The sequence below is a fragment of the Scleropages formosus genome, chromosome 14 (assembly GCF_900964775.1).
Source record: "Scleropages formosus chromosome 14, fSclFor1.1, whole genome shotgun sequence".
NCBI lineage: Eukaryota > Metazoa > Chordata > Actinopteri > Osteoglossiformes > Osteoglossidae > Scleropages > Scleropages formosus.
Genome location: NC_041819.1, coordinates 2,150,250 through 2,162,986, shown reverse-complemented (window position 1 = coordinate 2,162,986; position 12,737 = coordinate 2,150,250). Strand labels below are relative to the sequence as shown.

Genomic DNA, 12,737 nt, shown 5'->3' with positions numbered 1-12,737 from the left:
CAGCAAGTAGCTAGCGCTGCCTTAGATCAGGTGAGGTCTTGGCAACCTCCGGCCTGGTGCCTCTGGGCCATGATCTACGAGTCCAGTAGGGTTGCCCAGTGAGACGTCTGCCATGGCTTTACTACAGAAGAGGCGCCGCCTTCAACTGTTCTCTAGAGCAGACCAACGTTTAGCGGTAACTGCTCTGCGGAGTTTAATAGCTATCAAAAGGACACCAAGCTTTCTTACGTACTCAAAGCGAGGGGGGGGGGGGGGGGGGGTCACAATACACAGTCTACATCATCCACTCAATTTGTGAAGATGACAAAACTATCACAAAATATTTTGATAGCTATTAAAGCTGGTGGGTGATATTCCACAAACACTCTGGCTCCATCAAATTGTACTTTGCAGAAGACAAGAATGATTTATCAATTCATTGTCACTCATTTTAACTCACCAATAAAACCCAATGCAGAGACTGCTACTCTATAAATATATTAAATACTTATAACAATAGAAGTTATAATGTTTCAGTTTCTAAAAAATACTACCGAAACCCATGTTTTAGTGCTGTAATAAAATAATTGTTAAAAGCAGATAGGGAGGAGTTTTGTCAGGTAGCTTCTCTTGCCGTCTCACTCTGGTCATTTAAAGGGAGTGTAGAGTTCCGAAGAAATGTCTGCTTCCAGGCCATGTGTGTCAGTCACCGTGATAAGTGACGGTGCTGACATCAGTGGCTCGGCATCCATGCGTGAGGCCTGGAAGTAGATGCTCAATACCCCAATAAAAACAGTCACTGCCCCCTTCAACGCCACCACATCCCATTATCCCCTGCAGTACGCCAAGCGCTCGGTCGCCTGCCTGTGGTCCTGTCCTCTTTCTGCTTTCTCAGGCCAGGAAGGCATGGTGGGGAGGGAACCCTCACTCCTGGAAAACTTGCTCGGGCTTTGATATCAAAAGATAGAAAATCTAAGACATTTTCTGAGTCACTGAAGTGAAGAGATCCTACCCGTCTCCCTGCCGGAGGACCCCGGGGCGCTGTGCCCCTGGATATCCCATTAGAAGGCCATTGCTCGTGCAGAGAGTAAAAGAGCACCAGTGAAAGGTTTGGAACAGCACAAGATGCCCACTGGGTGCTTTTTGTGAAATGCAGCAAACTGTTCCTCCTCATCTGAGGCAAAGTTCTCTGACCTGATCAACTGCCTGCTGCTACCTGGACCCACCCTGAAGACAATCTCCATACCTCGTTACAAACTGGTTCCACTTCTGATGAAAAATGTAAGACCCAGCACTTCTCTTTTCCACTTTAAATGTTTCAGTGTGGTGACAATACGCAAAGAGGGTGCCAATATCATGTGCTGAGAAAATAGTGATCAAACCATATACCAATGACATTTTATTGCTTAAAACAACTCCGGCCTCAAACCTGCAGCCCATAGGAGTCCACAGCACAGCAGGTGCACAGAACAAGCTTCTGTATTTCTGAAGCAACCTCTAAAAGTTCAAATATTTACAATATAAAAGCAGCTGTTTAAAATGGTGTGGCAACACCTCCATGTTCTGAACGAAGCAGAACGCTCCTTCACACCAAAGTTTGCATTTCAGCTCCACCTGTGGAGTCGGAATGGGCTACGGGTCACAGAAAGACACACTCACATGTACCACGGTTTACATGGCATCCACACCAGTGGCAAATGCAACTCTCTATGCAGGAAAGGCAGACTGATAATGTGAAGGAAGCGAGGTGAGTCAAAGCTGAGAAGCCTGGGAGCTGGAGAGACAGGATGAGTGATACCACCAACTGAGGCCTTGTCACCGAGCTCGGTGGCATCGCCCGTGTTAGGGTTAACCTCTCCTGGAGGACTTCCTCCGTAGTCTCCGCGCACAGCCAGCAAAGCCTGGCACCTGCACCTGGGATTAAACCAACAAGGACTCAGGTTAGGAAATTCGCCCTCAAATCTCAAACATGATCACCACATAAAACATCACATTTAAGAACAGGGCAGACAGTGAGCTGTACACACCGAAGGACTCTGACCTCTATTATTATATCCTACAGTAGTATGACTACACTGCTTGTGCTGCCCACCTGCTCTTCTGCCCCATGTGAGCAGAGTGTTCCTGGGTCACTGTGTTGTGAACGGGGGCACTGCATTGTTGGCACTGGCTGCAGTGGCACTGGCAATGGAAAAGCCTGTAGGGGGTGCCGTGGAGCTGTGGCTGGGCTGCACGTCCTTGGGGATGCCACTGTGCGAGGTCAGCTGGTGGCCAAAGGCAGCGCTGAACTGAGGGAGCTGAAGCTTGGGCTGGGTGGAGGTCAGGAGGTCGTGCTGAGAGGAAGAGGATGCAGCTGAAGAGGAGGAGGAGGAGGTAGGGGCAGGGGCAGTCAGACCTGTCAGGGCACTTGGGGGCAGTGCTGAGAGCACCACGGTGGGTTGGATGGTTACAGAGTGTGTGGTGGAAGGGGGTGTGGACAAGGAGGTGGACATGAGGTGGCCCTCAGGACCAATCAGGTTACCAAACTGAGCAGGGTCCGTCAGGGAGAGCGGGAGGCTGTTCCAGGGGGACCGTGGGGGGCACGGGACCCCGCTAAGGGGAACCTCCAGTAACATCTGAGGCTCTGTCTGGAAGGAGCTAGGGTGTGGTGAGGAGATGTGGTCGCTGTATGGCGACGGAACGTGCTCGCTGCCGTAGTGGCTGCTGTGTGGTGAGGAGTGGGCCGTCTCCACCTTGGCCAGGGGGTGGGGCCGAAACGTCCGCTCCGTCAGGGCACTCTGCGCGAGGAGGGTACTGGAGGAGGGTGGGGTGACTGAGGTCAGGTTAGTCCCTGAGGGGGCAGGAGGGGGTGGAGGGAAGGGCCCTCCTGTGGAGTGCAGCAGGTTGTCATCCAGATCCAGGCCAGAGAAATTCTCCGTGGGGATACGGCCATTCAGGAGGTCCCCCATGGCACCGCTCTGGACCCCAGGGCCAGAGAAGACAGCCATTGAACGGTGGTCTACGCCGTCGGGCTGAGGAAGCTCCCCCATGGTGCCCAGGCACGCCAGTGTGTCTGGGTATGAGCCCATGGCCTGAAGCGCTCGCACCAGTTCCTCTGCCTCCTCCGTGGTGGGCAGCAGGTCCCCGTTCTTACCTACACACATGTACGCGCACACGCACACACACACTTTAGATCACAGCCAATGACAAACCACATATTACTCCAGTACATAAAGTCGCATAACTACTGAAACACCCAATTATTTACACCCATGATGGGGGCATGGTGGCATAGCAAGTAGCACTGTTGTCTCACAGCACCTGGGTGGTGCGAAAGGACGTGGGCTCAATCCCCACTCAGTCTATGTGGAATTTGCAAGTTCTCCCCGTCTGCGCGGGTTTCCTCCAGGTGCTCCAGTTTCTTCCCACAGTCTAAAGACATGCTGTTCCCCGCATAGTGTGTGAGTGACAGAGAGAGTGTGTGTGTTCCACAGATGTACAGATGAGTGACCCAGTGTAAGTAGCGTATCTAGCATCGTAAGCCACCTTGGTGAATAAGGTGTGTGGGCTGATAACACTACATAGTTCGTTGGAAGTCACTTTGGAGAAAAGCGTCTGACAAATAATTGTAAATGTAAATTTATGAGACAAAGCAGACAAAAAAAGAAGAATCTTTCAGCTCACTTTACCAGCCTTGTAATTTAAACCAGGAGTCACATTAAATCAACAGAAAGTTCTCAGTTAAGACATTCATCTAATAGTTCAATCTGTGCAAAACATTGAATCAAAGTAATGAAGAGCTCTGCTAGTATAAAACTCTTGCTCTACATAGGCTACGGGAGCCAAGACCCCAGTCCCTAGGAATTTAAAGTGAGTAATTAAAACTTAATTTTGCTGCTGCCACGGAGGAAAACCACAAGTTACCTTCAAACAAGTCAAAGTCCTGCAAGTCGTCTGGAAGCCGAGGCAACACATCCGAGAAATCCTCCTGGTTCAGCTCAAGGTCATTTGGAATGTCTGAGATGTCATTGGTGATGTCATCAGGAAGCTCATCTGTGCTGAGGTCTGGAGTTGAAGGACTCCTACCAGAGACAAGGAACACCGTAGAACAAACCAAAGCAACTGAACCCAGCATGGCAAAACTAGTACTAAGAGACCTTGGAGACCACAACTCTGGGAAATGAAACAATAAACCACAAGCAGAAGACATGGCACACCTGATACTGGCAGAAGCAGTGGGCAGCACCAGACTGGAGGGCATGGCCAGGTTTCCCTGTGGCACCGCTGGGGGTATGGGCTTCTGGGGCCGCCGTGGACCCCTCCGCCGCTTCTTCTTGTGTTTCTTGGTGAGGGCCGGGGGCTTCGTCTTCCTCCGAGGCTTGCGCTGCTGCTGTTGGAGTTGGTGCTGCTGCTGCTGCACCCGCCGGTTACTGTCCCCCCGCAGGAAATTATCCTGGAACATGAGATCCCATAAACATGAGCAGAAACCACATTGAGCTGTGTACCATAATGAGGAGCTACTATGGAACACTGGGTACCAGGGTAATACCTCAGTACCATGGAAAAGCATCACACACCTAATAAGAAATAAGAAATTAGGCAACTAATTCTGCAACTTCGTCCTCCTTAGGGAAGGCAGGGGGGTGGCTTACCATCTTTTTGGCATGCTCTTCACAGAGCGGTGTCTGGTGCGTGATGTCAAACACGGGAATGGAACACTGCTGTCCGTCTGCAAACTTGGCCGTGCAGCTGGAGAAGAGCTGCTGAGAGCGATTTAGCAGGATGTCTGTAGTCAACCATTAAGGAAAGCTTTGGGAGCAGATCACAGGAACTAGAGAAATGCACTGGTGGACACTCATTTTCCAGCAGAAGCACCGCTGATCTTGGTGTGACCTTGTTGACAAAAGTTGGTTGTAGCAAAGTTTCACCATTTGTTTCTGCATCAACGTGCTCCCAGCAGAGATGACAAGTGCCCCAGTACACATACAGCGCAACAGAGTGGAAGAAAAGGATACGTTGGAAGCAGTAGCCGGTGTAGGGTAGTGCACGGCTGATGCAGGCCTGCCCGTTGCTGCTGCCCGTACAGCGTCCCGACTCCGTGTTCTTTGGCACCGGTGACTTTGCACTGCAGGCACACAGACAATCACTCAGCACACATGCACATTAATTGCCGTTCTGTCACAATAACTTCCTCACCTCTCTGCAAGAAACTGAAAAATCAAAGGCACGGCTACTCTGAAAATAGTCTCAACAGAACGCCTTACTCAAGGCGTGTCCGCGTCCGTTGGGGTTCATTCAGGCATACCTGGGAGACATGGTGGAGGCCATGCGTAACTCCTGCATCAAGTGTCCTGCGCAGTCAGGATCCTTGCTGGCTGCATGTAGCAGGGCTTTGCGGAAGGCATAGCGGTACTTCTTTTGACGCATGGCCGCCCGTTCCTGCCTGCACAGGTGCTTGTACTTCTGCCGGAGATAAGTGCACAGCCGGAGTAGCCTGGTGCTGCGTGGACAGTCTGCGTCTTCATCTGAGCTGTGGGCCACAGCAGGAGAGAAAGACTTCAGAACACAATGAAGTTGACATCCTGGGGATACTGAAACATGGCACGAACAATCATCTGCAGATCAGATGCTCTATACTAGGAGCAACACACCAAGGTGATAACAGATCAGTGCAACATACTTGTCCAGCTGGTGTCTTTCATGCAGCCTCCAGGCATAAGGATATGAAGGTATGCTCTCCGTCTCGTCGTCGTCATCATCATCTGCACTGTCCTCTGACCAGTCCAGCCCTATTCGGCACAACACACCACAGTCCATACTGGGCAAACACACAGTGAAACTGTACACATCAGGCTATTTCACGGTTTATTCTTTCACGATTATTTATATTAAAAATCGGTAACAACGCTCAGTCTGTCACCCACTGGGAGTTCTCTTTTTCACTGTTATGGAAAAACTTGCAATCACGATTTTCTATAATAGGTTTTGACGCAGCTGAGACTAATTCAACAGGGTTAAGCTACACAAAAGATAGCGAGGCGCTCTACTCATCATCTCTGAGTGTCACAGTACAGTTCTATACGCTGCATCTGAGCTGGCTGTCAGTTGTGAATCACAAAAGAATTTAATAATACCTCAGGTTACAACTGTAAAACAAAGTATTTCCTAGAAACTCTACGATAAAATGAAAATCTAGAAAAAGACAGTTGCTGTTTTAAACAGAGGAATCTTAGGTATGGTTAATAAAAATGAAATGGCAGTGAGATAGAAAAGTGGGAAAGTGGATGTCTTTACATACCTAGATGGGGAAAAAGGTCTCCATGCTGCTGGTGTCGCTGGGAGCAGAGCTGCACTAAACGCCGCAATCGCACCCGACACGTAGAGGGTGGGGAGAAAGCTGCCGGATGCATTATCACTACACAGCGCTGTGGGCTCTCCTGACTGCCAGAAGACAGGGGTGTAGCCATGGGTGGGACTTTCCTGGAGGGGGTGGGGCCAGAGGGATGTGCTGGGCTTGAGATGGCACTCAGAGGTGGACCAGGGGGTGGTGGGGCATTATTCTGAGGTGGTGCTGGCTTGCATAATAAACCCTGCGGCATGACAGGGAGACCTGGGGCAATTAGGAAGGGGTGTGGGAGCTGTGGAACGAGTCCTGGCTGCTGCGTAGGGAGGGCAGAACGAAGTGGGGAAGATGGCCGTTGGCTTGGGAGAGGAGAGGGGTTAAAGTGCTCTGGCAGGGGCTTGAGGAGGTCAGCGTCACCCAAACGCAGCCTCTGGTTCAGTGCCAGTCGGTTCTGTAGCTTCTTCTTGACGGCAGAAGCCTTTCGGAGTGTGCCTTCCTCCCCGTCCATTTCATCCTCATGGAAGGCAAATGGGTCGAGTAGCTCCACTTCAGGAGGGGGCAGCACCCTGGGGTGAGTGGGTGAGGGTGGAAGCTCATCCAGACCATTGGGTGTCTTCAAGGCAAGAGGTGGCACCATGATGTTGAGGGCCACTGACTCCAGGTGGGACCGAGCTCGCATCTCGTCTAGCACATCGTGCTTCTTCTTGCGCTCCTTCTTGGGGATGAAACCGAGAACCTGCAGGTGGCTGTTACAATACCTGTAGCAAAGCAGACCAAGCGTCACACAAAGCAGACCAAAACATGACTGACAGTCAGAATATTAGTGATGGGAAAGGCAGAGTGACAGTAGAAAAATTGCTTGCAAAGAGTAGTGTCCAAGTGTCCCGATTTTCACCTAATGTCAGTCCTAAGTGGTTTGACCAATGCCATTATTCAGAAATTGCAGGCAAAGCCCTAGATCAATAAAAGCTCTAAAGCTAACAAACCGTGACCATCGGGTACCAAAATGTTCTACCCCAGTGGAGTTTAGCAAAAATGCACACACACAGGATGAGGCAAATGACTTGTTGAATGACCCCAGACTAGATCAGATGGCCTCAGGATCATCCAACCTGTCACCCACCTGCGATCCTCTGACTTTGGGATGGGGTTGGTGCACCGCTGGCTGTTGTACTTGGCCACATATTCACATTGCTTGAAGGGAGCGGTCCTGTCCTCCAGGACATGGCGGATACAGAAGGCATAGCCGTTGAGCCTGCGCTGCTTGCAGAGCTTGGGGCTGTACGAGCACAACGGCTTGTTGTCCACCTCCGAGAAGTGTATGTGTTTGCCTTCATACATCACGTGACTCTGGTCCTTGAGAACATCAGCTGATGAAAAGAAAAGAAAAAGGTCAGCTCCTGACCATGCTGGCCAGGAAAACAAGCTGAACTCGGAACAATCAAAGTACAGGACATACGGTCGAGTATGTGAAAATCGAGTAGTCTCCTCGATTTTCAGAAGACTACATCATTACTGATTCACAAAGTTTTTCCCCTGCTTGGAAACTTATTATAAATTTGAAATTAATTTAAATACACTCCTGTCTAAAAGTCTTTATCTAGAGCCCAATTTTAGAAACCAGAAGGAAACTTCAAGATGAACAGTTATCAGGTCACATGTTGCTTTCCGAGAATGATTAATACTAAACTTGAAAGAGTCCTTAATGTTTAAGCAAAATCACAAGACACAGTAAATGTTTAGCTCTCTGCTAGGGGACTTTTTTGCATATTTCCTTTGCTGGACAGCAAGTCATTTTTTAGCTGGCCTGAAGTAAAATTTCAAATTTCCCTTTGAAACAGGACTAAGTTAAACCACATACTTAACTTAGCTAATATTTTTTTAGTCAACTCAAACTTCCTTCTAGGAGCACCAGCTAAGAAAAATACTTCCAACAATGCATAACTTTGATATCTAATGTTAACATGTTTATTTCACATCAGATTTTGCTTTTCAAAGTGTATTACTGTATTTGTAATCATTTACTTATTTTTCTGAGATGTATGTTGCTTTGGAGAAAAGCATCTGCTAAATGAATAAATGCAGATATTAAAAAAAACCCCACACACAAACCACAAAACTGATAACACTAACATTTCAAAATCAAAAACTTGCACAACTTTCCACACCACTGACACAATTGTAGCTCACACTACAATTACATTTTGATTCACTTCTGTAACTCAAACAGGAAAAAATGTTTCCAGAATTTTTAAAGAGTTTTAAGGAAACATGTGCCAGCTAAACAAGGCTCTTAAAAGCAATGTTAAATTCCTGAATAATTGTTTTTCACAAACGCTGTATATCAGAACACGGATGCACTTGAACAGAGGAACGTGAGGATAACCCACAGCTCGTCTACAGATGCATAAGTAATATAAGGTCATGAAAGAGGACTTGATTTTGCGGATGCTCACCATCACAAAGGAACAATAGCGCAAAATCTTTAGCTCATGAGTGGGCTTGTGTAAGGAATGTATGTAGACCTAAGACAAAATTAAAAATAGCATTAAAGTTGAAACTGGAAAACACAACAGTGTAAACCAGTTCATCACCAGTGGAACTGAACATTATGATATAATGCTTTAGAAAATAAGTAGGAAATTGAGTTCTGCTCTACTTTGTACGGTACATCTTACTTATTGTCACAACACACTCAATATACTTCAACACCGCAAATAAAGTGAAATAAGAAAGCAACCATTTCCAGCATCTTCAGCGCTCATCCACTGACACTGCTTACCGACCTGAACAGGCGGCTCATTTGCTTTCTCATCACGTCTTTCACCTTAGATTTGGTGCATCTGGAGAGAGTCTACTGTACATAACCATGGACAGAGCCCATACAGGGTGAATGGTGCCAATTCTTAAAGTCTGGATGAGTGAAAGTGTGCATAAAGAGGGAACAGTGTCTTCATACAAAACAGGAAAAGTTAGAAGTTGTCGAATTTCCTTTCAACCATTACCTTCTGAAAATTCGAACACCAAAACACTATGACCCAAGTCAAGCACCTTAACCACTAGGCCAAAGAGTCCCAACATACTAAAATGTAACTGTATAACCTTATTACTATTAGGTGACAGCTCACAAAAATGTTGATTTTTCTAATTAAAAAATTACAACAACTACTCTGTACTGCAACTCTGCACAAGCTTCCTATAGCTGCCCAGAACAAATTTAAGACCCTGATTATTGCCTACAAAAGCATCAACAGAACTGCTCCTAGCTATTTACAAGACTTGATCAAGCACTACACCCTAACCAGACCCCTTCGCTCATCTACTTCTGCTCGCTTGGTGGTCCCGCGCACCAAAGGTAAAGCGCGGAGGTTCTCTGTTCTGGCACCGCTGTGGCGGAATGACGTACCCCTCTCACTCAGAACTGCTGAAACTCTGTCCGCATTTAAGAAAGGTCTGAAAACTCACCTCTTCTGGACTCACTTAGCCCATCATCTCTCAAGCTCATGTATGGTGTAAATGTTCATGCACCATAACTTTATGATCATGCCCAGATAAGCCTTTATACAGCCACTACTCCTGAACTGTATTGTACGTAAATGTTTGTGTACCTGTAATAATAATTTTTTAAAAAATGTAGGAAGGTGATCTGGATTCGTCTATCCTGAGTTTTGCGCACCTACTCGTGCGATGAACATCGGTGAATAGAGTGGAAAGAAACAACCTAAGCTTACTTAAGAATCACATGTCTACAACTATGTTTATCTTTTTCCTAAAGTAATGTACGAATTTTGCTTTCTCTGAAATGTACGTCGCTTTGAAGAAAAGTGTCTGCTAAATGAATAAATGTCAATGTAAATGTAAACTTGAAGCAAAAGGAGATGCCACTAACACTCATAAGTATACTGGTTATGTCATGGACTAATGCAACCCTTACATCTAGCCCTATATTCCATCATTATTGTTATTTAACTGACACCTTTGCTTAGGCAGCTTAACAGGGATCCATGAATACTCGTGTTTGCATTTATTCATTAGCAGATGCTTTTCTCCAAAGAGATGTAAAATTACTAATATACAGCATTCAACTCCCACCTTTGTCCAAGGTGACCTACAAATGCCTTCATTAAACTCCCTACAATCATTTACCCACTTACTTAGCACAGAAATGTAACACATACACACTACAGGAAATCAAGAGTGACCAACTGACCAGAAGCACGCGTCTCTGAACCGTGGGAGGAGAAAGTGGAGCACCTGGAGGAAACCCACGCAGACTGAAGAGAACATGCAAACTCCACACAGATTGAGCAGGGATCGAACACACATCCCGTCACACTGTCCCAGTGCGGTGAGACACCACCACTGTTCGCTGCCTCACCCTGCTGCCCCAGGAACTATTATGTCACATCTACACATTACGCCAATTTTAACAACCGTCAACCAACTAATCATGAAGTCATACAGTTATTTAACTTAAAACCACATTATTGAAATAACTCAGATTGCACTAGCTGTGTATCCATGTTGCACAGACAGCACATGTTCCACGGCATCAGGCAGACTCTGGTGGACTGTGAAGATTAAACGCAACAGCGTAACCATCAATAAATCAATACAATCATCAATGCAACAAAATCCCAGTCTATCACGTGTCCATAACCAGGGTAACCACCACCACCTACCCCAATCCACCAGTGTAACAGTCAACGTTAGATTCAATAAGTAGTGTAACAATGTAAACACTAGTGTATCCATGAAGGCATCAGTGTATCATCTGTGTAACAGCCATGAGCGTATCAGTGTATCCATCAGTATCAGTGTATCCGTCAGTGTAAGAACCACCACAGTAACTACGAACATATCAGTGTGCACAACAGTGTAAATCATGTATCTATCAGATACACTGTACACTGTTGTGCACGCTGATATGTTGTATGTTGTACCGATATGTGTACATTGCTGTGACTCAGTGTAACGACCACCACTTAGTTTAACCATGAATGTATGAGTGTGTAAACAAGAAATCACCTTCAAATTAGGCATCACTGTATGAATGAGTTGTTAGTGAGGAGCAGCAGTGTAGGAAGAGCAGGGTATGCAGCCATATACTACTAGTATTACTAGTGTATGGGCACTGACTATTACACTTGTAGCTAGGGGGCCTGCAGGGCAGCCCAGCGAACACCGTTAACACTTTACACAGCACAACCGCGCTTTCCTGGCCTGTTTATTTCACACACGCGAATATTGTAACAATATTTAACGTCGAGTCGTTCTTCTTCGCTAACACGCTGTTTTGTCGCGGTGTTTAAAAGACACGAAAACACGAGCCCGTCGGGGAAACGGAAACGGGGGAATTCATCTCTTTTACCAGTTACATTCGTTTTTATTACATTTTATTAAGTCAAAATACAAGAAGTACTTCTTTAGCAATTTTAAAATCATGCCGGTTCTGCGTTCCCATAAGCATGTTTTATTCTTAAAAGCGTATCAAACAAAGGGAAATCGGAAGGCCCACGCATAGGGCCTTTAAGCATAACAAACGCGTTCCGTTTGTTATAAACTGTTCCTAAGTAATTGTAAAATGTACTTTGATATTTATAGAACACTCGTTGCACACAAAATCCGGAAGAGAAAGTAAAATAAACCCGAGAGAACGAACGCTGAAAACGGCCTACCACACCTTATAATCCCCGAGCCTCAGGTAGCAGCAGCGACGGCCTCGTCCTGCAAAACAGCCCGCGTTCGTTCTCCACTCGAGCCCGAGGCTTCGCGGCCGATCGGCTTACCTTGAGCTGGTATGCGCGGTACACAATATTCACTCCGGACGGAGCCTGCAAACGCCAATTATAAACAACCGGGCTCTGTACGTTCGGAATTTCGGTGTTTTTCCCTTAAATTAGCCTTTTCCTATCCGTACATATTTTTGTTAGAGTCCATGATACAAATAAATGTAGTTTATCTGGAATAAAAAAATAGCAGTATAGAGCTGTCGGGGGTTTTAGTTCAGTCATGGGCAGAGTCTCCTTACAGCACCACTACCGGCACTGCGGGGACATGACAAGAGCCCGCGCTCGACAACAACCTCTCCTACCATATTGGAAATGTAACTTTATATGCAGCCGATGAAGGAGGCTCCGTGTGCGGGGGAACAAAAGGGACCAAGGGAGCGGTGTGGAGCAGCTCGGAGCAGCTCAGCGCAGCTGCACCGCACTTACATCTGCGTAGGGATCGCGTCCCTACGCGGGAAGGTGCGCGCTGTCTTGTCTGTCACACAAGTTGTGTGAGGAGCTGGAGAGGACGTGTTCACTCTGCTCTCTGCTCTTCACTGATCCTCACTCCTCCTTCCTCCTTCCTCCTCCTCCTCCGCCTGCTGCCCTGTGCTCATCCCCAGCCGCCTCGCTACTCCACCTTTACTCATCACTTACAGGTCCAG

The 12,737-nt window shown here is 47.1% G+C and overlaps 1 protein-coding gene across 4 annotated transcripts; it reads right to left on the bottom strand.

Moving 5' to 3' along the window:
- Positions 1–254: 254 nt before the first annotated feature.
- On the bottom strand, positions 255–12,614 carry ino80db (INO80 complex subunit Db). Of its 4 annotated transcripts, none has more exons than XM_018724949.2 (11): positions 12,520–12,614; positions 7,425–7,671; positions 6,257–7,059; positions 5,639–5,747; positions 5,264–5,488; positions 4,974–5,083; positions 4,611–4,744; positions 4,176–4,411; positions 3,883–4,040; positions 2,072–3,112; positions 255–1,893 (listed from the first exon to the last, which is right to left on the bottom strand). In XM_018724949.2, exons 2-10 carry the CDS (start codon positions 7,640–7,642, stop codon positions 2,109–2,111), a joined length of 2,997 nt encoding a protein of 998 aa, XP_018580465.1. In that variant the 5' UTR covers positions 7,643–7,671; positions 12,520–12,614; the 3' UTR covers positions 255–1,893; positions 2,072–2,108. The 4 variants fall into 4 exon arrangements, with proteins under 4 accessions (XP_018580465.1, XP_018580454.1, XP_018580446.1 ...); XM_018724938.2 differs by lacking the exon at positions 12,520–12,614 and adding an exon at positions 12,396–12,508; XM_018724930.2 differs by lacking the exon at positions 12,520–12,614 and adding an exon at positions 12,091–12,379.
- Between the last annotated feature and the right edge of the window lie 123 nt (positions 12,615–12,737).